General features: G+C 40.2%; 1 protein-coding gene across 3 annotated transcripts in view; it reads left to right on the forward strand.

Annotated features, from left to right (window-relative positions):
- Positions 1-13,719, forward strand: part of TSHR (thyroid stimulating hormone receptor) — a 164,117-nt gene extending 150,398 nt beyond the window's left edge. For all 3 annotated transcript variants that reach the window (XM_082736400.1, XM_082736401.1, XM_082736402.1), the window contains 2 exons: positions 8,557-8,745; positions 10,361-13,719. In XM_082736400.1, the coding sequence (XP_082592526.1) occupies positions 8,557-8,745; positions 10,361-11,774 (1,603 nt within the window). In that variant the 3' untranslated portion in view covers positions 11,775-13,719. The remainder of the gene's footprint in view (positions 1-8,556; positions 8,746-10,360) is intronic.
- Positions 13,720-27,029: the final 13,310 nt, after the last annotated feature.

Raw genomic sequence — 27,029 nt, forward strand, 5'->3', positions numbered from 1 at the left:
TTTTAAGTGTCCCTCTCTCCCCACTAGAACATAAGCATGAGAAGAGCAGGAATTCCTGCCTGTTTTGTTTACTTCTATGGCCCTAGCTCCTAGCAACATAGACCAATACATAGAAAGCAATCAGTAAGTATTTTTTTTAAAATGCATATCATGTTTTTAAATTCTTATAACCAATCAAGTCACTCTCTTAAATGTATAACTTTTAAGCCCTTAAGTTATTTCTGAGTCAGTATTAATAAATTACTTAAACTGCCTTTTAAGCAGTAAATTAATCTTTCTGTTTTAGATGCATATCATCTACCAATTTGCCACTGTGACTACACATCTTTAATAGGTCAGCTTCTGCCTATCGATCTTTAGCGAAAAAACCCACATGTGTTAGAAGCAAACAAAAGAAATCTCCAATTGCTGCTGAAAAACACTGGCAAGCTAAGTAGTGCTTATTTCATTGCAATTGAATTCATCAAAGGTTCATCTTAAATAATAATGACAAGACATCTCACAAAAATGGAAATTGTGTTTGGGGATGTTAGGGTCCATAACTGCTTGAGGAGCAATTTGTTTTTTCTAGGGCATCGAATATCAATTGGCTCTTTTTTGTTTTCCGGGCATCATTCAAACTCAGTGATCTTCTTGCCCTGTGTATAACCCGGCAAATCTCACCCTCTCCAAATTCACGTCCTGTTACTTTCATTAGACACTTAACTTGAGATGGTTCCCATGACTTAGACAATTAGGCTTCCAACTGTCTGCCAGGCTGAGCTCAGCTGCATTCTGTTTTGTGACTAAATACTTGCGAGAGACAAATTCTCAGGAAGCTCAGTGCCCATCATTTGATGAGCCCTTTGTGAAAAGTGCTCGAATCACTAAGAGAGAGGGCAGCGCTCCAGCTTGAGGTTTCTCCTTCCATGTGGCCGCCCTCACAAATCATTTCGGATCCCTTTATTGCTGATACCACTTTCCATAGTCTCTCACTCTGAACACAAAGTTCTTAATGCTACGACATTTTGCAAGTTTTCTTTTAGAAAAAAAGGGTACACTATTAATACATTCTGGATTCAAAGTGGGCAGATAAAAATTGGGGTGAATGAGGAAAGATACAGCTTGAAAGAACTTAAAGTGATCCCTGCCTGGTTGAGTTTGGGGCTTTCATCAGACCAAGACTCTTGCTCTCCTTCAACTTGGGGGATGCGAAACTGTCTCGTTGTCTAGTTGTCTGGCTGACTCAGCCTCAGCGAGTATTTGTTCTAAGCTCTTATGCAGATATACATGCTAAATGGAGTCATGGTGAAGAGTGATACATCGAACCTAAGCTTTTATTTCCCTCTCTCATAAGAAAAGATAAGAAAAGATGGGACAGAATTTTTAATATACATAAATCCATAAGGACAGACGAGGATACATGGGTGGTCTGGTGAGCTACAGAATTCTGAAAGGAAAAAGGCAGAGAGAAGGAAGACGATGTAAGAGTAGCAGCCCCTGGAAGCGTGTATCGGGAGCGAGCTGCCTTGCCCAGCAGAACATCTGAAGAGCATGGGACAGAGAGGTGATGGGTGTGGCCTGGCAAGAATGAGACATGGGGCTAAAGAGAGAGGATTTATTGAAGATTTACATCTGGAAATGTTACCCCACTGCCTTGTTCATGCAAAGTGCCAGCAGCCAAGAGTACCTCCCTTCTAAGCTAGAGACTTCAAGTCGTTACTCTGAAGAAGTTGAGAAACTCTAAAACAAAAGAGACCTCCATATTCTGGCATTTTACAGTCCGACAGCATAATGGCCAGCTGCCCCACAGAATTGCCCTAAAGCAGAGTCTGCCAGTGGACAACATCCCAATCAGATTTTTAGTCTTGTTCTTAAGCACAAGCACGCAACCTAGGATCACCAGCAAGAGAACGCTTATGAGTGAAAGACTGGGACCAAGAAAGATAAGCGGAGTGGAAATGGCTCTGAAGGAGCCAGACACATTTCAGAGAACAGAAGAGAACTTTTAACAAGGCCACCAACAGAAGAGAACTTTTAACAAGGCCACCATCTGAGATAAATCTGAGAAGACATTTTTCACAGTAATAATGACAATAATAACAACAGATATTTATTGAGAACATACTGTCAGCTATTGTTGAACAAACCCAAGACAAAGAAACTGATACACAAAAGGGCTCAGTGACTGATAGTAAGTGCAGAAGCCAGGAGTCAAACCCAGAGAGTCGGAATTTAAAAGCATTTCTAAACATTATGTGTCCTTCCTCACATATACTATAAAAAAGGATGAGAAGGGGTACCTGGGTGGAGCAGTCGGTTAAGTGTCTGGGTCTTGGGTTCCTGGCAGGTCCTGATCTCAGGGTCATGAGATCGAGGCCCTCGTCGGACTCTGAGTTCGGCACCGAGTCTGAGATTCTCTCTCTCCCTCTGCCCCTTCCCCAGCTCACAAGCATGCGCTGTCTCTCTCAAATAAATAAATCTTTAAAAAAAAAAAAAAAAAGGAAAGGAAAACATGAAAGCTCTTCTTAAAATGTATCTATGCATTTGACAATTATGTATTCAGAACCTTCTGTCTTTCAAGCACCAGTCTAGGTGCCAAAATATGGCAGTGAAGGGAACAGGCAGAGTCCCAGCTTTCCTCAAACTAAAACTAAAAAATTCAAATCCAGGCACAGAAAGGCAATACTGCATGATCTCACTTATATGCATAATCGACAACAGCTGAGCTCATCATGAGAGAGTAGATTGGTGGTTACCAGGTTTGAGGGATGGGGCCATAGAGAGATACTGATCAAAGAGTGCAAAGTTTCGGTTATGCAGGATGAATAATAAAGTCTGAGGATCTAAGGTACAGCGTGGTGACTACAGTTAATAATACTATTTTGTATATCTGAAATTGCTAAGAGAGTAGATCTTCAATGTTCTCGATCATAAAGAAAAAAAATTATGTGAGGTGACAGGTATTTTCATTAGTTTTCATTGTGGTAATCATGTCAAAATGTACACATCTATCAAAACACCACATTGAGCACCATAAATCTATACAATTTTTATTTGTCAGTTATACTTTGATAAAGCTGGAAACAAAAATTTTCAGTTATTTTTTTTTTTTAATTCAGTAGAAGAGATAGAAGGTACAGTCAAGGAATTCTACCATTAGACTCAAAACAAGTAATAGGGAAGGGGCACCTGGCTGACTCAGTAGAGCATGTGACCCTTGATCTCAGGTTGTGACTTTGAGCCCCACATTGGGTATAAAAACTACTTAAGGGGCACATGGGTGGCTCAGTGGGTTAAAGCCTCAGGCTTCGGCTCAGGTCATGATCCCAGGGTCCTGGGATCGAGCCCCACATCTGGCTCTCTGCTCCACAGGGAGCCTGCTTCCTCCTCTCTCCCTCTGCCTACCTGCGATCGCTCTCTATCAAATAAATAAATAAAATCTTTAAAAAAAAAAACTACTTCAAAATAAAATAGTAAGAAATAACAGGAAAAATTACAAACAAAAAATGGAGATAAATCTGATGAGTATAGGAAGTTTCTTTTTCACTTACTAGGAATTATAGAGAGGGAACAAAGAACATGAGAGGAGTAAGTTATTCGGGAAAGAACACCAAAAATTCTCCTAAAGCCAAAGAGCATATCCATCCAGACTAATGGTTTCACCCCCACGCCCAGGAGCCAGCACAATAAGTGCAAAAAGACCCACACCAAAGCATACCTTCATGAAATCTCACACTAGGAACAAAGAGAGTGCCATGTAATCAGTTCACAAAATAGACATGTGCCAAATCATCATGTTGCACGTTGCAAACCTACATGTGTTATACATCAATTATATCTCAGGAAACCTTGAAATTAGAGAGAGAGAGAGAGCGAGAAAGAGAGAGAGAGCCATAAAAGCTTCCAGTGAATAAAAACAAGTCGAAGATCAAAAATCGTATCAGTCTTAGGAAAAGCTACAATGAGTGCTAGAATTTGGTAAAGCCTTTAGAATTCTGGACAAGACTATTTGCCACCCCAAATTTTATAGCCAGGTAAGGTATCAACAGAATCTAAAGATAGAAAAAGTCATCTTCAGACATGCGAAGATGCAGAAAGTATCTCCCTCATATGTAGCCTTTCTAAGAAATTACTCAAAAATGTGCTCCAGTGAAATGGAAAAAATCAAGAACATTACACAAGATTCAGGAAGACATTCCCACTGGGGACAAAGAATACTCTTCTAAGAAGCTTGACATACATTGTGTAGACATTGGAGGAACCATGGTTTCAAGCTGGAAAGCTATGCAATGAGATCCGAGTTTTAGAAAGAACTTCTGTCCGAAGTCTGAAGATGGGTTCTAAGACCAATCAGGAAGTTTTTGCGCAGCTTAGGTGAAATGTAATTCAGACCTAAATTAAGGTAGTAGTAAGGAGAACTGTGAGACTGTGGACAGTTACAGACATAAAAATAGCTAAGCTAACATCTATCGGATTAGAGGGTATAGTTCAAATGCATCTTACTGTAGACATTCATGGCACAACTATAGGGCAAGGGCAAGAGAGACTCCATGAGAATACAAGTCCCAGAAGATGGTGGAGAGAAAACAGGACTTAACACCAGTAGGCTTGGAGGAAAGAATCACTCCATTTGGGATTTTTTGCGTGGAGAGGCAGCACTACAACCATTTTCAAGTGTAAAGGAACTCCTACCTTCCTTTCTGATAGCAGCCAGATTTTCTGATTAAAACTGTAGATCTCGGGGCACCTGGGTGGCTCAGTGGGTTAAGCCTCGGCCTTCGGCTCAGGTCATAATCTTGGGGTCCTGGGATGGTGCTCCACATCAGGCTCCCTGCTCAGCAGGGAGACTGCTTCCTCCGCCCTCTCTCTGCCTGCCTCTCTGCCTACTTGTGATCTCTGTCAAATAAATAAATAAAATATTTAAAAATAAAATAAAATAAAATAAAATTGTAGATCTCTGCAAGAGAAGTTAAATCCCAAAAAGGAGGGGAAATTACCAAAGTAGCACGAGTGGAGCAGCCAGCATCTGGAAAGGGCAGCAGCTCAGGAGCACTTTAGGTTAACAGCAGACCTAATGGATTAGAGCTACATCAAGTGTCTCACGCCAGCAGGGAGTGAGATGGTTCCAGATTGATTCCAGTTGGGGCTGTAAGTGGCTTTAGGCCCTTGAGATGATCTTGGAGATGTAGGCAAGGGCCAGATCTTCAGGACATTAAAGGACATGGTAGGAAGAGTAAATGTTATTCATGGTACATTGGGAAGTCATTCAAAGGTTTTCAGCAGGAGGGAGACCTTATTCATCCCCTATGCTATGTCTGACTACTCTGACTGCTGTGTGGAGGGTACACTGTAAGGGAAGAAGGGTAGTCAAGAAAGCTATTGCACCAAGAGATGATGTGAGCTTGGACTGGAGCTGCAATTACATGAATTTGGGATTTAGGGGAAGAGAGGTGGTGTGTGTGTGTGTGTGTGTGTGTGTGTGTGTGTTTTCTTCCTAGATTAAATGGAGGAGGTTGGGTGGGGATGGAAGATTAAAAGCTAAGTTTGGGATGGACCTGTTAAGTTGGAGTTGCCTATGGGGCATACAGGATAAGACGTCAAATAAGCTGTATTTGCCGGGTTCCTTGCTTCTGACGTGGGCTAAGAAAACTCTAGACTGGGTAAGAAAAGAATTGACATTCATTGAATACCTACTATCTGCCAAGTTCTCATTATGTTACTGGTGTCTCTATCATAAGTTTTACACACATTTTCCAACACTGCTTTTCTCCATGCCCGTCTAAGCCATCTCCCAATTCAGCTCCACTGGGACCCAACTGGAGGCCACCTGCGATACGTTTGTTACAGACACTCAGACAAACCATGGAATTAGTTCCTCCCTCCCAGAGTCCTAACGAGTCCCTGGAGGATTGTTGCACCTGGATCTGTGTTCAGAAAAGACTCCAGAGACCTGACGAGAATGGGTAGAGAAAGTTCCTAGGACACTAACCCCAAACTCCAGCTCCAAATTACAGTTATGGCTCCCCCCTTAGTTTGCTGAATCTTTTTGGATCTAACATGCCTCCTTTTCTTCATCTCAGTTATAATAACCACCTGCTTCATAAAAATGTTCTGAGAATTGTAGTGAGATTCTAAATTACCTAGAGAGCATCTTAATGTAGACTCCTGGGCCCCAACATCAGAGATTATAATCCCTGTGGTTTTGGATGTGGCTCAGGAGTCTGTATTGCAGGTTATTCTGATGCTGGTCCAGGCACCACAAGAAACACTGATTTGCAGAGTGGTAAATTCCCAGCTTTCACCAAATATCTGCCTCAGTGCTATCTATCTCCACCACATCGATCACTATAGCCCTTTTAAAATAAGGCCCCAAATTCTTTGACACTCCTCCCATTGTGAGATGAGTTATATGTTCCCTGCCTTTAAATCTACCAGTTCTCTTGGAACTCCCCAGATGCTTCTTCTCAAAATGCCCCCTTCTCAGAACTTGACTGCCATAATATGAGATGCCCAAGCCATGGAGAAGCCACATTAACAGTCCCAACTGAGCTGAGCTTTGAGTCTGCGGATAGTATCAGCCCTAGTCACTGATTTGCCCTAGCCTTCAAGTCTTCTGGGCGGGCCGAGCCCCAGACATCACGGAGCAGAGACAAGCCATCCTTGCCACGCCCTGATCTAATTCTGGACAAATTCAAATTCCTGACAAAAGCTATGCTAATAATAAAAAGATTGTTGTTTGATGTCACTTAGTTTTGGGGTGCTTTGCCACTTAGTAACTGGAATGGTTCCTAAAGTGTTTTTTCAAGAAATGTCTATTAAAATGCAAACACAGTCCTTGGAAGGATAAACTCTTTCAGATGAAGACACGCAATCAGTGTGTGCAACAGACAGCAAAGCATTTTGAGCTCATTTTGAGCCAAGAGATGCTCTCTTGTTTCACTGACATGAAAGCATCCTTGGATAAAGACACATAAGTTGCTTTCAGAAAGCTAAAGGCAGAAAGATGGCAACCCTTCGAAGACAGCAGAGCTAAAAGAGAAAATGCTGAATCAAAAGGACAGTTCAAGCAGGAAACCAACATCTAGCTTCATTTACTTCCCAGTTGCATTTATGGCTGGCTCCAAAATCCCTCAGCTCTCAGCAACTACACCAAAGTTGTTCATTTATGCCAATTTTCCAAATGTACTTATGAGTTCAGAATAGCAAAAGAATTCCCTGAGAATCACAAGTCTATAGTAAGAATGGGCTTAATATGAGAACTTCATGCTGATAAAAAATGACTAGCAAATTCTAGCAGCCTTGAACCCCAAGAATGTAAATCCCAGCTAAATCAAATTACAATATGGAGGAAGAAGCTGTAACTCTTGGAATGTTCTTGCTAATAAGATACTACTAATTATACTAAACATTTTAAAATGTAATTATTAAAAAACTGTAAAGTGGGGCAACCGGGTAGCTCAGTCAGTTAAGTGTCAGACTCGATTTCAGCTCAGGTCACAATGTCAGGGTTGTGAGACAGAGGCCCACATTGTCATTGGGCTCCGTGCTCAGCAGGGGGTCTGCTTCTTCTCCTCTCTCTCTCCCCCTCCCACCTCTCTAAAATAAATTATCTTTTAAGAAATGTAAAACATTATAAAATACATAAAATATAAGATTATTTAGTGAATATTTTAATTGATAAAATATAAAATGAGAGAGGCTAGGTTAACTATTCATGATTATTCAAGCTATTATTCAGTGCAAGTAAAAATGATGGAGCAAATAATAAAAATTATTTTTAAAAATGATGGAGCAAGACCTATAACCTGTATTTTTTGGGGACTAAGAACAGGAAATACCACACTGCAATGTGAATTAATTTTACTTTAGTAACTAACACTAATGTCTGTGCCCCCAGCTTCACCACCCTTCCCATTGTTTTTGGAAGTAACTTGAATCTCAATTCTCAGATTAATAACCTAAATAAACTCAGATTGTTAATATAAATATTGGAGTTTTCTTTCCATGAAATACATTTACAGCCTTCTAAAGAAACTCTGGGGAGTTTGTTCTCAGTCGTGAATTCACCATGTAACTGGTATGATTCCAAGTTCATTAGACCTCCATGATGCTTGTTTTGGTCCGTATCAGTGAGCAGCTTATTAATCCTAAATCCCTAGTCCCCAAAGAGACTGAGAATAATTCAGGCCCCTCTAAGCCTGTTCAAATTTATTTCTCTTGTGTCTGGAGACCCTTTAATAGTTACATGATGTAATTTTCTGGAGTAAAATTGTTATCTGTCTCTGATTCCAAGAGCTTGCATTTATTGCAATGAATAAAACAGTATGTCTGCTAAACTATTATTTGTACTGAACCATACTGGAATCCCAAGTAATAAAAATGGGGAGTCCATTGTAACATAGGAACATGGAAGTCAAATATTCCCCCTTAGACCAGTGGCAGTATCTAAAGAACTGAGTCTATGTTCAAGAGCAGAAAGGAGCAAGCCCCTATCAAGCTCAGGCCCACTTGACCTTCTGGTCACAAAGTAGAAGGCTCTGGCCGCTCACCACCTCTGTGTTCTCTCCTTCCCAGGGACGTCTCTTACACCAGCGTCGCTGCCCTGCCATCCAAAGGCCTGGAGAACCTGAAGGAACTGATCGCAAGAAACACGTGGACTCTAAAGAAGCTTCCACTTTCCTTGAGTGTCCTTCACCTTACGCGGGCTGACCTTTCGTATCCAAGCCACTGCTGTGCTTTTAAGAATCAGAAGAAAATCCGAGGGTAAATGGCAGGTGTCTGGAAAAAGTGACAAGAGGTCTCGGTGGAAGTTGAAGTAATTTCTGGGTTTGGGGAAAGTTCGTGGTTTAAAAGCCAGGCAGAAAGAACTGAAGCATCCATAAACTCCATAGGACACAATGTCCCTGTAGACTTAAAGTGACTGCAGATGAGAAGTAAGACCAAGGTCACTGCATCATAGCAGGGAGTGGTAGAGATCTTGTAGAATCTTGTAGAGATTATACAACATGATTCCTACTCTCCAGGTTCAACACATATTAGGTCCTCAACACATACTAGATGCTATAACTATGAGGACAAACTTAGAAACACAAGCAATTAAGACTTCGATAATGTCACAGCTTTCTGGATGCCTGTGTGTGGGCTTTGGACTCAGATGGCTTTGTACCCAAGCTCTGCCACTTTCTAGTTGTGTTATTCCAGCCTCCTTACTTAACTTCCCCGACCCTCTGTGAAGGGCAATTGTAATGTTATCATTCACAGAGGTTTTGAGAAGATTAAATGAGAAACTGAACAGAAAACACCTACTGCAATGACCTGGAATGTGTTAAATTCTCAATAAATATCAGCTGCTTTAAGAGTTATTTTATTATCAGACTGCCTGCAAGCTGCAAAGGAGGGACAGCCTTCTCTCCATGCTTTCTCTGCATCTTGTCTTCATGTACACTTTGCCTCTACTTTATTCCCCCCTTGCGTCTCATGTATTCCTGTTGTCCTAACACCACCTTCATTTCTCATGTATTCACTTCTTCTCCACATCTATACAATATCTACTGGCTGACTTTCTGACTCATTTTTGCACCAGAAATAAACTGAGACCTAGTTGTCTGGGCAGAAGCAAAAGGGAAAATTCAATGGCTCTGCAAAGAAGGCCAGTATGGGTGTGACACCTGCAGAAAGACAGAAGCAGGGTACAGGGGGGTGATAGGAGCCATCGAGGAGGCTTGATACTGACACCATGTGGCCCTGGCTAAGAAAGGACAAGGGATGGGTAGGAGGTCTAGAGAGGATCTCAAGGTCAGGGCCCAGATTTCTCATTAGCCTCCAAAAAGGTTGGAATATGCAGTCCATGGGGCATTTGAACCAGAGCACAACAGATAAATCAATACTTCAGCAGCTGAAGCAAGTTAAAGAATCCCTTGTGATGTCAGTATGGGGGACTAGGGAAAAACTAAATCTCACTTCCATGAGCATGTCTACATCCTAGCGTACATTTATTCATGTTTGATAAATATTTACTAAGCACTTACTATGTGCTTGGCACTGCCCTATCCCCTAGCAATGAATAGGTTGCCCTCTTGCATTTTGTTCACATTCTAGTAGGGGAAGCATACAGGAAGATACCAGATATTACTATAAAAGAAATAAACATAAGGTAGGACAATTTATTTAGAGAGATCAGGGAAGACCTCTCTAAGAAAGGGACACTTGAGTGGGGTGAGGTGGGTAATAGGAAATGATGTAGGAGAAACAGGTCTGACTAGATCATGTAGAATCTTGTCAGATCATGGAGATCTCAGGAAGTCCACATATTTTACTAAGTGTAGTGGGGACCATTAGGGGCTTTCAGCAAGGAGTGACTTATTTCTGTGCCTTGCAGAATCCTTGAGTCCTTAATGTGTAATGAGAGCAGTATTCGGAGCTTGCGTCAGAGAAAATCTGTGAATGCTTTGAATGGCCCCTTTGACCAGGAGTATGAAGAGTATTTGGGTGACAGCCATGCCGGATACAAGGACAACTCTAAGTTCCAGGATACCCACAGCAACTCTCATTATTATGTCTTCCTTGAAGAACAAGAAGATGAGATCCTCGGTTTTGGCCAGGAGCTAAAAAATCCACAGGAAGAGACCCTACAGGCCTTTGATAGCCATTATGACTACACTGTATGTGGGGGCAATGAAGACATGGTGTGTACCCCCAAGTCAGATGAGTTCAACCCCTGCGAAGACATAATGGGCTATAAGTTCCTGAGAATCGTGGTGTGGTTTGTGAGTCTCCTGGCTCTCCTGGGCAATGTCTTTGTCCTGATAGTCCTCCTCACCAGCCACTACAAACTCACTGTCCCACGCTTTCTCATGTGCAACTTGGCCTTTGCAGATTTCTGCATGGGGATGTATCTGCTCCTCATCGCCTCTGTAGACCTCTACACTCATTCTGAGTACTACAACCACGCCATCGACTGGCAGACAGGCCCTGGATGTAACACAGCTGGCTTCTTCACTGTCTTTGCCAGTGAATTGTCAGTGTATACACTGACAGTCATCACCCTGGAGCGCTGGTATGCCATTACCTTTGCCATGCGCCTGGACCGGAAGATCCGCCTCAGGCATGCGTATGCCATCATGGTTGGGGGCTGGGTTTGCTGCTTCCTGCTCGCCCTGCTCCCTTTGGTGGGAATAAGCAGCTATGCCAAAGTCAGCATCTGTCTGCCCATGGATACTGAGACACCTCTTTCCCTGGCGTATATTATCCTTGTTCTGATGCTCAACATAGTTGCATTTATCATTGTCTGCTCCTGTTACGTGAAGATCTACATCACAGTCCGAAATCCCCAGTACAACCCGGGGGACAAAGACACCAAAATTGCCAAAAGGATGGCTGTGTTGATCTTCACTGACTTCATGTGCATGGCCCCAATATCATTCTATGCTTTGTCGGCACTGGTGAACAAGCCTCTCATCACAGTTACCAACTCCAAAATCTTGCTGGTTCTCTTCTATCCACTTAACTCTTGTGCCAATCCATTTCTCTATGCTATTTTCACAAAGGCCTTCCAGAGGGATGTATTTATCCTGCTCAGCAAGTTTGGTATCTGTAAACGTCAGGCCCAGGCATACCGGGGCCAGAGGGTTTCTCCAAAGAACAGTACCGGCATTCAGGTCCAAAAGGTTACCCGGGACATGAGGCAAAGTCTCCCTAACATGCAGGATGACTATGAACTGCTTGAAAACTCCCATCTAAACCCAAATAAGCAGGGTCAAATCCCAAAAGAGTATAACCAAACAGTTTTATAAGCTAACCCTACCCTAGTTGCAGTGGTAGGGGGACTTCTAAAAGGCTGGTTTCTTGAACATGTATTCCAAACCCATTACATACACCAGACAGCTGGCCTAACCCTTGTGCAGGTGATGTTTCATGGGGAGAAAGTTCATCTCTGGAGAGAAGATAGCATTACCAACTAATCATTACCTCCCAGAAGGAAAAGAGACTACCAGCACGTCTGAATCCCAGTTGATATCAAAATAACTGACACTTTCTAGAAGGCTTGCTTGATGCTAACTGCAGTGACAACATTGTATAAGATGCTCAATAGATATCAACTGAAGCAGATCAACACTGAGCTTCTCACCTGTAGACAGTATTTCATACTAAAGATTCAGTAAATGGCAAATGCTATTAACTTAGTTGGTGAACACAAGATAAAATTGGCCCCATGTTGGCTTGGTCTACCTTCATGTTCCTGGATACAACCAAAGACAATGTGAATTCCTCGAAACTGAGAAGTCCAACAGGATACACGCATGGAGTAGCTGATATGAGGTGAAGGAGGGGAAAGGCTTAGCTTTGCGTTGTTTTTTCAAACTCTGAAACTATTAATCATCTCTTCACAAGGATCTACCTGATGTGACCCAACTATTATGTGTTTCCCGAAAAAAAAAAAAAAAAAACCTGGCAAGATTTCAGCTAATGTGGCTGAGCAAACTAAGAATTGTTCTTCTTGGCTAGTCTCATGGCATAAAGGATGTGAACTCTAAAAATATTTCTAAGTAGCTGCAAGTGGGAATTATGAACAGAGCACACTAAATCACCCACTGATTAATAAAGCAGGCTGGATACAAGGTAACTGTTGGCCCTTGGGCAAATCACAGGGCCACTTCTAAGTCTAGAAATGAAAGAGCTTGATGGCCTCTTCCAGGTTTAAAACTCAACATATATCCCTTGCCCTTAAAACGTGTTTCCATGACCAAAAAGAAAAGTGCTAAGAAAGAAGAATCTGTTTTTCCTCTCTTGTATGACTGCCATCTTTTTCTCTTTAGAGTTTAGACATATGACCCAGGAAATTTCTTCTTTGTTTCTTTTTTGGTTATGATGTCTGAACATACTGGGCTGGATCTGAATCATTCACTAAATTATTAGATCTACACAGCTATAATTATTAGGCCAAAAAGAGATTGGTATTCATATAATAGAATAAAAGTGGTTTTACAAATTTTTACTCTACAGAGTTACTATATCACTATTCAGATTAACTTGAAAACATTGAAGTTGTCTTCAGGGATTGGTTTCTTTACTTACTTGTTTCCAACCCACAATATGCACTAAAGCTATCAAATACTCAAATAAAGCAACACTAAAGCTATCAAGAGAAGTTTCTTCTCTCTGAAACTGCTAGCTCTTTCTAACCTCTTGATCATTGGGCATAATCTCCATTCCCCAACAGTGCTCCCTTATTTAAAATGGTTAGGAACAATCTTCATCCATAGATGTACTTTCCAGATTATCTGTCAAAACAGCCCCTTAATTTCCTCCCAAACAGAGATGGCATTTGCTTTACAGCTTTTGTTGTTTTAAGTCTGTAGAGTAGGCTTAGTGAGCCCACTGGGCCTTCAGAGATGGTTCCCTGACTCACCTAGGATATCCCCATAGCAATACCCATTTCTGATTATCACTGAGACTTGGACGTCTTCGTAGAAATATTATGCACACTTGAAATCATGACATATCCACCATTCATCCATCCATTCACTTGTGACTAATGAAACTAAACAGTTGTGTTATTTTTTGGCATGTGTTTCTCACCTGTGACATTTTGAAATAGTATATCCTGATAAATAATGTGTTTTAGCTTGAGTAGTTGAAATAACACTTTGGAAACAGTCCTAGAAAAGTAAGTTCAACACCATTATTACTAAAATTTGCATTCACAACGTGAAATAAATTTTCTTCCTATGAAATGATTGTGCTGAGTCCTATAGTAATGCTTTCACAATTTGTGAGCTTCTTTTAGGGTCCCCATTATCTGTGTTACAACTCAAGACAAGAAGAAAACAATTGGTAAATTTGGTATTGAATTCATATTAATAAATAAATTGTTGACAATGGTAACTTAAGTATAAAATTGCATCTTGATTATGAAAGGTCTTTATGTGAAAAACTTACTCATGATGAATTGAATTATGATTCACTGACAGACAGCGATGGCTAAGAGAAAAATAGATTAGTATTGACATTGGGAATTTAAATAGAGCTCTAATGAAAATGACAAATCTATGCTACTTGGTCAGAGTTTAGTTTATCTAGCAGCATTCAACTATCTGAAGATAGACCAAAATCACTAATGATAAATGGCCTTAAACCAATCACAGAGATGTCACGAAATTCACGCCCTAAGTTTATACATGTTGCCTAAAGGAGTGTCTCTCAAAACACCCTCAAAGTTTATTAATTCTTGCTTGTTGGATAATCTACTTTTTATATCAGAAAGAGCCAATTAGAAGAAAAGAGTATAATTCAGAGCAGCACCATGAGAGTGTCAATAAGGCAAAAATGAGGACCATAAATGAAAACTATAATCACAAGAATTCAAACCAGTAACAGTTTAAGAAGAAATATTCTTAACTGCTTAGAGTTTGGGGGTGGGGAGGGGAATGTATTATAACACAACAGAGTGATTCTTATCCTGAATATTAAGGGGTCAAGAAAAACTGGGTAGCAATGCATCTTGTTTTAAAAGAGGAGTGAGCTGAGTCCTAGCACCTACCAACCTTCTTCTTTCAAATTCCACTGAAATAACAGTGAAAAAGCATAAAATAGGACCAAGCCAAAATATACTGTGAACAGGACGAGTGATACCTACTCTCTGGTGGCTTTCTGGAAGAGGGAGAGTCCATGGCCTGGAGTTGATGGATAATAGAGTGGAAAAGGCTGCAGCTGGAACACAGTGACTGGATAAGGCAGCTATGGAGAGATGTGTTCTTCCCTCCAGAGTCCCAGAGAGACCCCAAAGCCTGAAATCACATGACTGAGGGGCTAACTCAGATGAACTGGAAATCTGTTTCACATGGCCACCCCATCGCCTCTCACTACATCAGTTAAAACAACTGACACATTCAGTGTTTGCCCCAGGCTGAAATCAAGAAAGTGATCTTAAAGGAAATAAGTGATCAGTGCAGATGGGGCCAAGCTCCTGGTCTGGGGCGGGGTCAGACCCAGCCCTCTTGCCTACCTCTGCCTTTGCATCAGAAAACAAAGCCTGGATGTTGACACAGGCATCACCATCAGCTCCCCAGTCAGGGAAAGGCATGTTGGGGAAAAAATATATATGCCATTAGCCCGATATTAGTCATCCTAACTTTCATTCAAAAATATAAGTGAACCCCTAGAATTACCAGACACTTGAGAAAAATGAACTGTATATCAGTAGCAAACACAAGAAGATCAAATTGCATAGGACATGTCTCTCCCTCTCCCCCTCCCTCCATGCTCTCTCTCTCTTTCTCTCTAAAATAAATAAATAAATCTTTTAAGAAAAAGAAATGAAAAGAAATAGAGGTCTGTCTCTAAGGCTATAACCTTAGAAAGTTTTTCTAAGGTTATAAAGGCAACCAATTGAAAAAGTTAAAATTAATACTAGCAAAAATTTTTTTAAAGCTGGGAGTTAGCAGATAGCCTGTCAACTTATTTCTTATTCTTCATTATATTCAGCGAAAAGATATATTGTCTAAATATCTATACCCTTAAAAAAAAGTATTTAAGTGTGTAACAGAATTATGAAAGTAAACACTAGAAGAATTAAAATGAAAAATTGAGCATAAGTGGTTTTCTCTGAAGATTGAGCCTAGGGATTGAGTGGTGTTATACACCAAATTGCGTCTACTATCCTAACCCCCAGTGTTTCTGTATTTGGATACGGGCCTTTATGGAGGTAATTAAGATTAAATGATGTCATAAGGGTGGGACCGAGTCCTTATGAGAAGAGGAAGCTCCACCAGAGATCTCCTTCATTCTCATGTACTCACAGAGAAAAGGTCACAGAAAGTCACAAAGGTCCACAGCCAGAGAGTGGCCATTGAGGAGAGCCTACCCCAGAAACTAAATCTGCAGGCACTTCATTCTTGGACTTCTAGATTTAGAACTTTGAGAAAGTAATTTCTGTTATTTGGGCCACCAGTGCCGTACTGTTACAGCAGCCCGAGCAGACTAATACAGATGGGAAATTTTCAGGTGGTACTCTTCTGCACTGCTGATTTTTTTTTTATCATATACATACTTTTTTAAGACAGTGGAATGCAAATTATTATAATAGTATTATGCTTTAAGATAATTTACATTAAAAATGTGACATTTTAAAAAAGGCACAGATTGGTCAATTTTATCTGATATTTGAGTTAATATGTCTTTAGAATGATCAGAGAGGGAGTCAGATATCACATTGAAAGTGACTTGAACAATAATCTAGCTATTACAAAATTTACATTTTTAGGATGTGATAAATCCAAGCCAGTGAGTCTTAAAGTGCCTATTTGGTAGCTATATCTGGCAAACTAAACACTAAAAAAAGTAAAACCCCTTTATAATTTATTCTATTGGATGGCCTCATCACATTAAACCAGAATTTTCATTTCCTATAAATGCATCGCTGTTTAAGTTACGGCGGGAAAACTAAACAGCTAATTGTTATCCATCATATGAATTTAGTAGGTAAAAAGTAAAGCTTTAAACAAAGTACGGTAATCAAGATAGTGTAAACAACTTGGATTCTATCACTCATGTAGTATAATTTGGGGATCTATTTGGGGAATATTTTGGAATATTTAGGAATACTGTCTTCATTTACTGAAATATTTTAGGTGGAGGGGATTAGGAAGTTGATGGCAACTGCTGTTTGACGGCACACAATAAAAAAGTTTAATTGTATGTCAGTCATGCGCCTCTCAGTCTTAAATGACAACATGGATTCTTGTAGCCCATTTGGGGGTAGTAGAGTCACAGCTCACTATGGAAATAGCTCAGGCATATGGAAACCATGTAATGATGTATTCATAATTCACCATAATGGGATTTAAACAAAGGATTCTAATCATTAGGAAATTTACAATCGAAAACAGCATTACAGATCTGCCCCTCAGGCAGAAAATATTTTGACAAAAGCCTATTTATAACATTCCCATGACTCCATTTTCTTTCACCGCATCTGAATCTGAAGGACTAACCCCAGAGAGAGTTGCAAAAAAGTCTGAAAGAGTTTCTAGGAGGCTTTTCAAGTTTCCCAGCAAGGGCCATATTAAGTAGATGAGGTAAAAGTTTGAGAAAAACAAAACCATATCATCCCTGTTTCTTTTTAGCAAGTTCCAGGTTTAAATTTTATTATATTCCACATCAGCTCTCTGGACATTGCGTGAAAGGGCTTCTGGTATGAGAGTGAACAAACTTAGGTATCGTCAGACTAGACTTGTAGATCTGTGGGAATACGGGTCTCCTAGCATTTGTTCCTAATAACAAATAGGACCACTTCACTCTATATGCTCTCAGATATTTCTCTGATTTCTCCAAGTGTTTCTTAAGCATTCTGACAGAAAAAGAACTAGGGAAAGTATAATAGCTTCACCAAATGTTGGAGAAATGAGATACCCGCCCAACTAATGCCATGGTCCAGATGAAAAAGGAGCTGCCTGACATCATACCTGTTTTCATCATCTGTGGGCCAACTCTGGAGAAAGGGAAAAAGTGAGCACACACCTCTGGCAGTCTCAGGTCTTCCCAGACATCCAAGCTGAGCCACTAGTGGGAGCAATAACTGAAGAAAGTTGAAGTATTTTCTTCTGTTTCTTTATCTGACCAGCCAAGCTATATGGTCCTGGTGAGTTCTCTCTAAACCCACTCGCCCTGCAGCCACACTCTATCTACTATCTGGAAGACCTTCAACCTACACCAACTCTTTCATCTATCCTGGTCCCAATACCCTCTCTCCAACCATTCATTCTATTCTATCCTTGAGATCTAAGAATACCATTTCTAGAATACCTACACCATGATTAAAAGGGGGGAAGGGGCCCCTGATGGTTGATATGCCATCTGGGATACATTCAGAAACTTTTCAAAAGTCATCATAAACTGGTAATGGCAACAGTACAGAGCATAGGAGTAGAAATGGCTGAATGATTCAGAGTTAGAGGTGGTAATTTTATAGAATGAAAATGAAAACTGTGGCTGTTGCTTCTTATTGTCTGTCCCAGTTACCTGAAAAGGAAATGCAGAGCTAATAATTTCATACTCACATGGCTATCTCAGAAATTATACAGTACTGTCCACCATTTTCAGAGGAAGATTTTTAATTTTTTAATATACTAATAACAACCATCAATAATAACAAAAATCAGTGTTTGGAAAAAATGTCTGGAAGCATCTAATCTATCTATTTGCTTTAAGGTGTTATTAAATAAACCATCTCAAACATGCCTAAGACAATCCCTAGTTTTGTCTTCTGTTTTAAGAGATGGCCTAATTTAAGTGATAATTAATTGAAAGACAAAACTCAACTTGTTTATTCCAAGTCTGAGTTTAGGGAGAAACCAGCAGGCTGGAAAATCAGTAGATTATCTAATATTGGTCTTAATTCCACAGAGAGGTTTGGAAACTTTTTTAAAAAAATCTCTGCTAAAATCTTATGACTATTTCTATGACTTTGGTTTCCAATTACAAAGCCTTCTGAGGGTTGCCAACTCAGTGTTAAATGGGAACATGGACGTTGACAACTGAATTATTTCCTAGTCCCCTGTGTTTCCTCTGATTGTGCTTGTTCCGAATTAGCTAAGAAAGGGAGGACAAAGTATACAAGTTGATATTAGCCTTAACATTTTTCAAGGGAAAAATCATCATCGACCTTGTTGATAATAAAATTACTGGTAAATAAGGCTAATGATGATAACTCTAAGGTCAGTGGAATGCTATCAAATGCCTTTATTATAGGAATATTTAATAAAGAGGAAAATTAAGGCATCAGCTCAGCTTCTTCAACAGAATTGGGTCACAAAATTCATCCCCAAAGAAAAAGTCCTTCTAAATTCTAAATGATCAATTAAACATCAAAACCTTTTTACAGCTAATCATTCTAATTAAATTGTTTTTGCTATCTCTGTACATTATTTACCTTGTATAATTATGGACAAGGATGCCCATGTTCTAGTAAATAGAGTACAGATCTTCTTTTTTGAGGTGTTGTAAAACAATAAAGTTACCATACTTCGGATTATCCTCCTCTATTGTCATCCCCAACAGCATATAAACATGACATTGTTTTTCCTATGTTAAAAGAAAAAACCTTTACTTGACTCCACTTCTCCCCCAATCATTTCTTTGGCGCCTCTGTCACAAAGCTAGACAAAAAAGAGTTGCCTTTACTCACAGCTATAAATTGCTTTCCTCTAATTCCTTGTTAAACCCAATCTAACTAGGTTTTCAGACCCACAGCTGCATGAAAACCGATCTCATTAAGGTCATCCATGTTGTTAAACCCAATGGTCACTTTTATGGTCTATTAGCAGTATATTGTTATAGTAGGATCTGGCATATTGCTCACCTCCTCCTCACTGATTCCTTTTCTTCCCTTTGCTTCCAAGAGACCACACTACTGGTTTTCCACTTAAGTCACCGACTGCTCCCTTTTCTCTTTGCATCAACATCTTAATATTGGGATAACCTGGGGTTCAGTCTTTGGCTCTTTTCTCTTCTCTGTCAATGCTTATTCCCTGGCTGATCTCACACAATCACAAGGCTTTAAATATTATCTATTTGGGATGATTCCTCAAAGAATATCACCATACCACACCTTTCTCCAAACTCCAAATTTGTGCATCTGGTCTGCCTCCTCACAATTTCCACTCTGATATCTAATAGGCATCTTGAAGTCAACATGCCCAAATGAAACTTCTGATCTTCTCCCTAAAACCCACTTCACCTTCAGCCTTTCCTATCTCAGTTGATCATAATACATCCTTCAAGGTGCTCAGATGAAAATCCCGAGATCTTCCTTGATCCTTCCCATTCTCTCATACCCCACATCCAAATCATCAGCAAGCCTTTTCGTTTAACTTTTAGATGTATTTAGAATAGGACCACTTCTGGGGCTCCTGGGTGGCTCAGTGGGTTAAAGCCTCTGCCTTTGGCTCGGGTCACCATCCCAGGCTGGGATGGAGCCCTGCATCAGGCTCTCTGCTCAGCAGGGAGCCTGCTTCCCCCTCTCTTTCTGCCTGCTTCTCTGCCTACTTGTGATCTGTCTGTTAAATTAATAAACAAAATCTTTTAAAAATAAAAAAAAAAACAAAATAAAATAAAATAAAGACAGAATAGGACTACTTCTTACACCTTAACTGCTATTGCCCTCTTCCTTGGATTATTAAATAGTCTCCACTGTTCTCCTTTTATCCCTTTACAGTCTATTTAAGAGGTTAACAAACTACTGCCTATGGGCCAAATTGGTCCAACTTCCTAGTTTTGTACATCCTAAGAACAAAATTGGTTAAAGAAATCAAAAGGAGAAGAATATTTTGAGGCAATATGAAAATTACATGCAACTCAAATTTTGGTCTCTATAAATAAAGATGTACTGGAACACAGCCATGCTCATTCATGTGCATGGGTAGACATGTGCTACAGCAGCAGAGTTGAGTAGTTGTGAGAGAAACTATATAGCCCACATAGTCTTAAATATTTACTCTCTGGCTCTTTACAGAACAATCTGCCAACCTGTGGTATATTCTCAACAGATCAGAACGGAGTGGTCCTTCTAAAACTTCAGTCAGATCACGTCATTCCTCTGTAGTCTCTTAAGTGGCTCTCCAGTTCTCTCAGAGCAAAAGCCGAAGTCCATAGGATTTGGCCCCAGATGCCTCACTGCCTTCATTTCCTACAATCCTCCTTGTAAATGTTGTTCCAACTGCTCTGCCTCCCTGCTATTCCTTGATTACACCAACAGACACCCTTACCAGACCCTTGGCATTGACTCATCATTGTCTGGAACACTTTGCCTGAGATAGCTCCATGGATAAATCCTTCACCTCCATCAAGCCTTTGCCTAAATGGCACCTTTATACTGAGTCCTGTCTTGACTATTCTACTTAGAGTTATTACAAGTTCCATGCTGCTATATTTTTTTCTTTGTTGCACTTGCTCATAGCAGACTATATTATTTATTTATTTATCATTATAATAAACATAATAGGACAAAAGCTCCATAAGAACGACATTTTATGTTGGTTTTGTCCACTGATATATCCCAAGAGCCTAGACAAATAGCACATCATAGATGTTCAATAAATATTTGATGGTTTGACTTGAATTTCTGATATGTTACTGTTCATGTCTATGACATTTTTAATTGATCCTGGGCCCTTAAATGTAAATCCTACCCAATATAACACCATATCTCTGGTGGAGCACAACTACTCGGCAGTTATCTACTTTATGATATAGTTAAGCATCCTCTGTGCTAAAAATTAGAGATGGCCTTATATGAATTTTTAAAAACCATGAGAAAAAGATTCTACCATACACATTTCCTTGGCAAGGAGTCCCATTTATTGAGGCATCAATCTTTTTTTTTTAATTTTTTATTTTTTATAAACATATATTTTTATCCCCAGGGGTACAGGTCTGTGAATCACCAGGTTTACACACTTCACAGCACTCACCAAAGCACATACCCTCCCCAATGTCCATAATCCCATCCCCTTCTCCCAAACCCCCTCCCCCCAGCAACCCTCAGTTTGTTTTGTGGGATTAAGAGTCACTTATGGTTTGTCTCCCTCCCAATCCCATCTTGTTTCATTTATTCTTCTCCTACCCACTTAAGCCCCCATGTTGCATCACCACTTCCAATCTTACAGAAGGAAGTACTTGTAATCACTAATCTAAAACTCCTGAAACTCCTGATTTTTAAAACTTCCCTTTTAAGAACCCAGAGAACTGGTTATCCTCACCCAAGAAAAAGGATTTGAATGTGACACTTTTTTTTACTTAACTCATTATGTGTTTGAGTACTTATTATATGTAAGACATGTAAGTCAAAGATTTTTTTATATCCCAGTTTTTAAGAAAACTTATAATCTAGAGAAAAAGACAGATGTGTTCATTGTACTATAAAAAAAGATTACAAGGAGTTCCTAAATGTTAGTATAGAACATTTTTGTCCAATAGAAATATAACCCAAGCTACTACATCACTGCAAATTTTCTTGTAGCCACACTAAGGAAAGATAAAAAGGAACAGGTGGGGGACAAAAAAGGAACAGGTAAAATTAACACCCCAGTGTTTATAGCTGCGGTATCGACAATTGCCAAATTATAAACACAGCCCAAATGTCCATGAATAGGTAAAGAAGTGAATGGAATATTACTTAGCCATTAAAAAAGAATGAAATCTTGTCTTTTGCAATGACATGGCTGGAGCTAGAGAGTATTATGCTAAGTGAAATAAGTCAGTCAAAGAAAGACAAATACTATATGATTTCACTCGTATATGGAATTTAAGAAACAAAACAAATGAGCAAAGGGAAAAAGAGAGAAAGAGGAAAATTAAGAATTAGACTCTTAACTATAGAGAATAAACTATAAAAATTTAAGGCAAAAGACCTTTTTCCCAAAGACATACAGATAGCCAACAGACACATGAAAAGAAGCTCAACGTCACTAATCACAGAGAAATGTAAATCAAAACCATAATGACATATCACTTTACACCAGTCACAATGGCTAGTATCAAAAAAGATAAAAAATACTAAGTATTGGCAAAGATATGGAGAAACAGGGACCCTTATGCACAACTGAGGGAAATGCAAATTTCGTGCAGACACTTTGAAAAACAGTACAGAGAATCCTCAAAAAATTAAAAATAGAGGGGTGCCTGGGTGGCTCAGTGGGTTAAGCCTCGGCCTTCAGCTCAGGTCATGATCTCAGGGTCCTGGGAGCCTACTTCCCTCTCTCTCTCTGCCTTGTTCTCTGCCTACTTGTGATCTCTATCAAATAAATAAATAAAATCTTTAAAAGAAAAATTAAAAATAGAAACACTGTATGATCTAGTAGTATTTTCTCAAAGAAAACGAAAACACTGGGGTGACTGCGTGGCTCAGTGGGTTAAGCCTCTGCCTTCAGCTCAGGTCATGATCTCAGAGTTCTGGGATGGAGCCCCGTTCTCTGCTCAGGAGGGAGCCTGCTTCCCCCGCTCTCTCTGCCTGCTGCTCTGCCTACTTGTAAACTCTCTTTCTGTCAAATAAATAAATAAAATCTTTTTAAAAACAAAGAAAATGAAAACATTAACTTGAAAAGATATGTGCACACCTGTGTTCATTACAACATTATTTACAACAGCCAAAGTATGGAAGCAATCCAAGTGTCAATCTATAAATGAATGGATAAAGAAGATGTGGAATATTAGCCATAAAAAAGAAAGAAACCTTGCCATTTGTGATAGTATGGATGGACCTAGAGGGTAAATTCAGAGAAAGACAAATACTATAAGAGTTCACTTAAATGTGGAATCTAAAAAAACAAAAACAAAACTTTAAAAAAAAAAAAACTCTACTTGAGAGAACACAAGCAGTAGGGTGACAGGGAAGCAGACTCCCTGCTGAACTGGAGCCCGGTGCAGGACTTGATTCCAGGACCCTGAGATGGTGATCTGACCTAAGGCAGATGCTTAACAGACTGAGCCAGCCAGTCTCGCCAAAAACAGACTCTTAAATACAGAGAATAAACTGGTAGTTGTCAGAGGGGAGGTAGGTGGGAAGGTTGGTGAAAGAGATGAAAGGTACAAGCTTCCAGTTATAAAATAAATAAATAATAGAGATGAAAAGTATACCATAGGGAATATCGTCAATAACATTGTATGGTAGCAGGCGATGACTACACTGATCGTGTTGAGAATTCAGTAATGTGGAGAATTTTCAGATCAGTGTGTTGGACATCTGAAACTAGTACAACATAGTATGTTAATCACACTTAAAAAAAAAAAAGCCAGTGTATCCTTATGGCACACTGCAATTTGAAAATCAAGTTTTCTTCAGAAATACTTGATCCATATTAAAAGTTCCTGAAATTTACAGTTGAAAAAAGCAGAGTTGCACATCCAAGTTGCTCTAAACAAACTTGCGGTCCACAAGTAGGCTGACTGCCTCCTTACCTTGATCACACCTTTCTAGCTTTCTCCCATCAGTCACTCTGCTCTTGTGACCCTTTTAGCTGGGTCTGGTTCTCTTGGCTGGCTCTTCCGTAGGTAGCTTGACCTTCTATGAATGCTATACTTGCATATCAAATACTATATTTCCATCTTCCCATCATATGCTGAGTTTTAGGATCTATCTTGATAACATCCAAGATTTCTGGAAGTTGGACCATGTCTATGTCTTCTTTCTTGAAGTTTCTGCTCCTGCTTCTGCATCTGGTCTACCCAGTAGCTGGGCTCATCCCATTAATCCAACAACATAATCCCGAGTATCAACACCCTTATCAAAATCAATCCCTTGCCTGCCAAGGTTGACAATAGAGAATGTAAGGAGAGGAAAAACAGAAGTTGAAGCTTTAAAGTTTGTCGCGGCCAGCGCGACAACACGACCAGGGTCGAGAAGATAAAAGGATGGTGAGGTAAAGACAAGACGTAAAGAGCTGGGGACAGGAGGGACACAGTGGATGATGTTCAAGCAGTGCCAACTTTAGTACGAAGTGTGCACGATTATATAGAAAGCAGAAACACTTAGGGGAGACTAACCACCCACCACGTACCAAAAATAGTTTCTCCAGGCTCCTGTTTACCAGTTCCCTTAGGTTAAATACGCAGACATCCTACTGCCAGCATGTTGCTTACTTATAGATAAGTTCCCTATTGATGAAGGGACTGAAGAAGGGCGCCAGGTGCATTTTATGGTCCATGCAAGAACAGCAAGGTCCAGGCATGGATTTAGGACTTAGGCCTGCATTGTCCTGTTCCTGATAAAGCCCAATGGGGAGTCACGTAGGTGATCATGAGACTCATAGCACAGACCCTATCTCAGAGCTACTCAACCTTTCCATTGCTGAGGTTGCTTAACCCCTTAATGTCAGGAAGGCGCAAGTCAGGGTCTGGTTTGGCTCATATCTCAAGCTTCTGCGTGGCTTCCCACAAAAGTTCAGGTACCTTCTCTTTGTGGAAAGTCCTGCTCCTTGGCCAACTTAAATCTAAGCTTGATTTCATTAGGGAATTGACAGAGAATTTTAGTTTTTACTTCATGTAATGTAAGTATAGGAAGGTCTCCCATGAGTCAAATGCTCGTGTTCTCACACTGAGGTTAACAGGGCTAACGGGCCCTAGTTACATGCCTTACGTATACATCTACATTCTCACCTGTGTCCTGGATATGTCCAGCTGCTAGACAAATGCACTCTTTACCAGCAGCCCAAAATGGGTCTGACAGACCCAGCCTCAGAGTCAAAATGTGGCAAGGGATGAACTCTTCTCCAAATGTGGGTAAGGTCAACATGACCTAATACCAAAGCTCCTCTGTTCCTTGCCAAATATGAATGAGCTTGTTGTGAGTAATAAAAAAGAAAACCTTAATGAGACATACCTGCGTCACTAGGTGTGCTTTCTGCAGACACTCAGCTCGTCTGTCAAGTCAGTGGTGAGGTAAAGGACTTGCCACGTTGAAGGGCTATCATCAACCAATGGAACAGAAAGAGAAGAAGGAGGAAGAACGTTAAGTAGCTTTGAGCCGAGACGTGAGGCCCAGTTTCCCACTGAGAGCTACTTGAAAATAAGTTTCTCCCCTCTCCTCTTGCCAGAGAAGCAGGGCCTGTCCAGGTCTTCACAGCTGACTGGTATCACAAACCAAATCCTCACCTGGACAGCATGCTTTGCCTCTGAAGGCTGCACAGCTGGAACACAAGGAAGGCACGTCTCCTCAGCTGTCCCCAGGTATGACCAACAGACGTGTCTCCTGTGTCCCTGACCCTTAGATGTCATTCTCTCAGCCAGCATATTATGATAATGACCAATCGCTCTGCTGACTTATACACTGGGACATACAAAAACCAAAGCCAGTGTGTGGGTCTGAAACTCAGCTCAGCTTCTTGATCTTTTCACCTTTATCTGTAAATCAGGCCATGAGTTTGATGCAAAACATGTTAGCACGGCCCCACTGGTATGGGAAAACACCAAATGAAGGCGCTTTCCCACATTCCATGACCTTTCAGCACCTTCTTGTTTTAGGTCAAACTCCCAGATTGCTCGTCCCATTTTGCTAATGAAGGTAGATTGCGTCACTCTCCCTCCTCCTCCTCCTCCTCCTGCAGGGAACCACGGAACCACTCAGGTGGTTTGAAAACAACTTCCTTTCTTTAGAGGGTGGGGCTCTGGAATCCAGACAATCTGACCCCAAGTTACCTTGTGACCTGTCAGGAGGCAGGCTGTTCTGAGGAAAGAATCACAGGAGATAGGGATGTTACTTGCAACCTAATAATTCACAAACTTATATACACCTAACCTAATGATTCACAAACTTATATACACATCTCCACATCAGCCTTCCTTTCAGTGACTGAAATCCGGCCAGTGGAATACAGACAGGGGCAAGGAATGACACATCCAGGAAACCTCCCATACCTAATCTTCCTATGCTCTCTACCTCCCTGCTCTGTTAGACCAATGCAAAGGATCTTGGGAAGAGGCAGAGAGTAATGTCCCAGGGAAAGACAAAACCACTCCATGGGAGGAGCTTACATTCCGGAATTACTGCATGGAGAAGAACCACCCCTACCAGCTGTCCTGGGACATGCAGAAATAAACCTTTACTGAGGAAATCTTGGGATTTTAAGGAACATTACTAAATTCACCTTCCCTGACTAATTTACATTCTTACACTGTATTCTTATCCCTTTACTTCAGAAACTGAGCATATAGGAAAAACACATATTTATTTTTTCCATAATCGGAATGTATTTGAATTCTTTGTCGATGTTACTAGAGTTCCTTTCATGTCAATACAATTTGACATAATAATGAGAAATTGTGCATAAATAATAAATAAATAATTAAATAAAAAAAAATAATAATAATAATAAATAAATAAATAATTGTGCAATCATCTTTTACGGAGTCCCTTCAGCAACCATGTTGACTTGTGATGCTAAATTCAGAATAAAAATGCATAGAATCCAAATATAAGGAGTTGGAAAAAATCTGTTTAATAGTGTTAGATACCACTATTAATCATCTTATAAAGGTCATTTCGTGGAAAAGTAAAT

Source organism: Mustela nivalis, assembly GCF_964662115.1.
Source record: "Mustela nivalis genome assembly, chromosome: 6".
NCBI classification, from domain to species: domain Eukaryota; kingdom Metazoa; phylum Chordata; class Mammalia; order Carnivora; family Mustelidae; genus Mustela; species Mustela nivalis.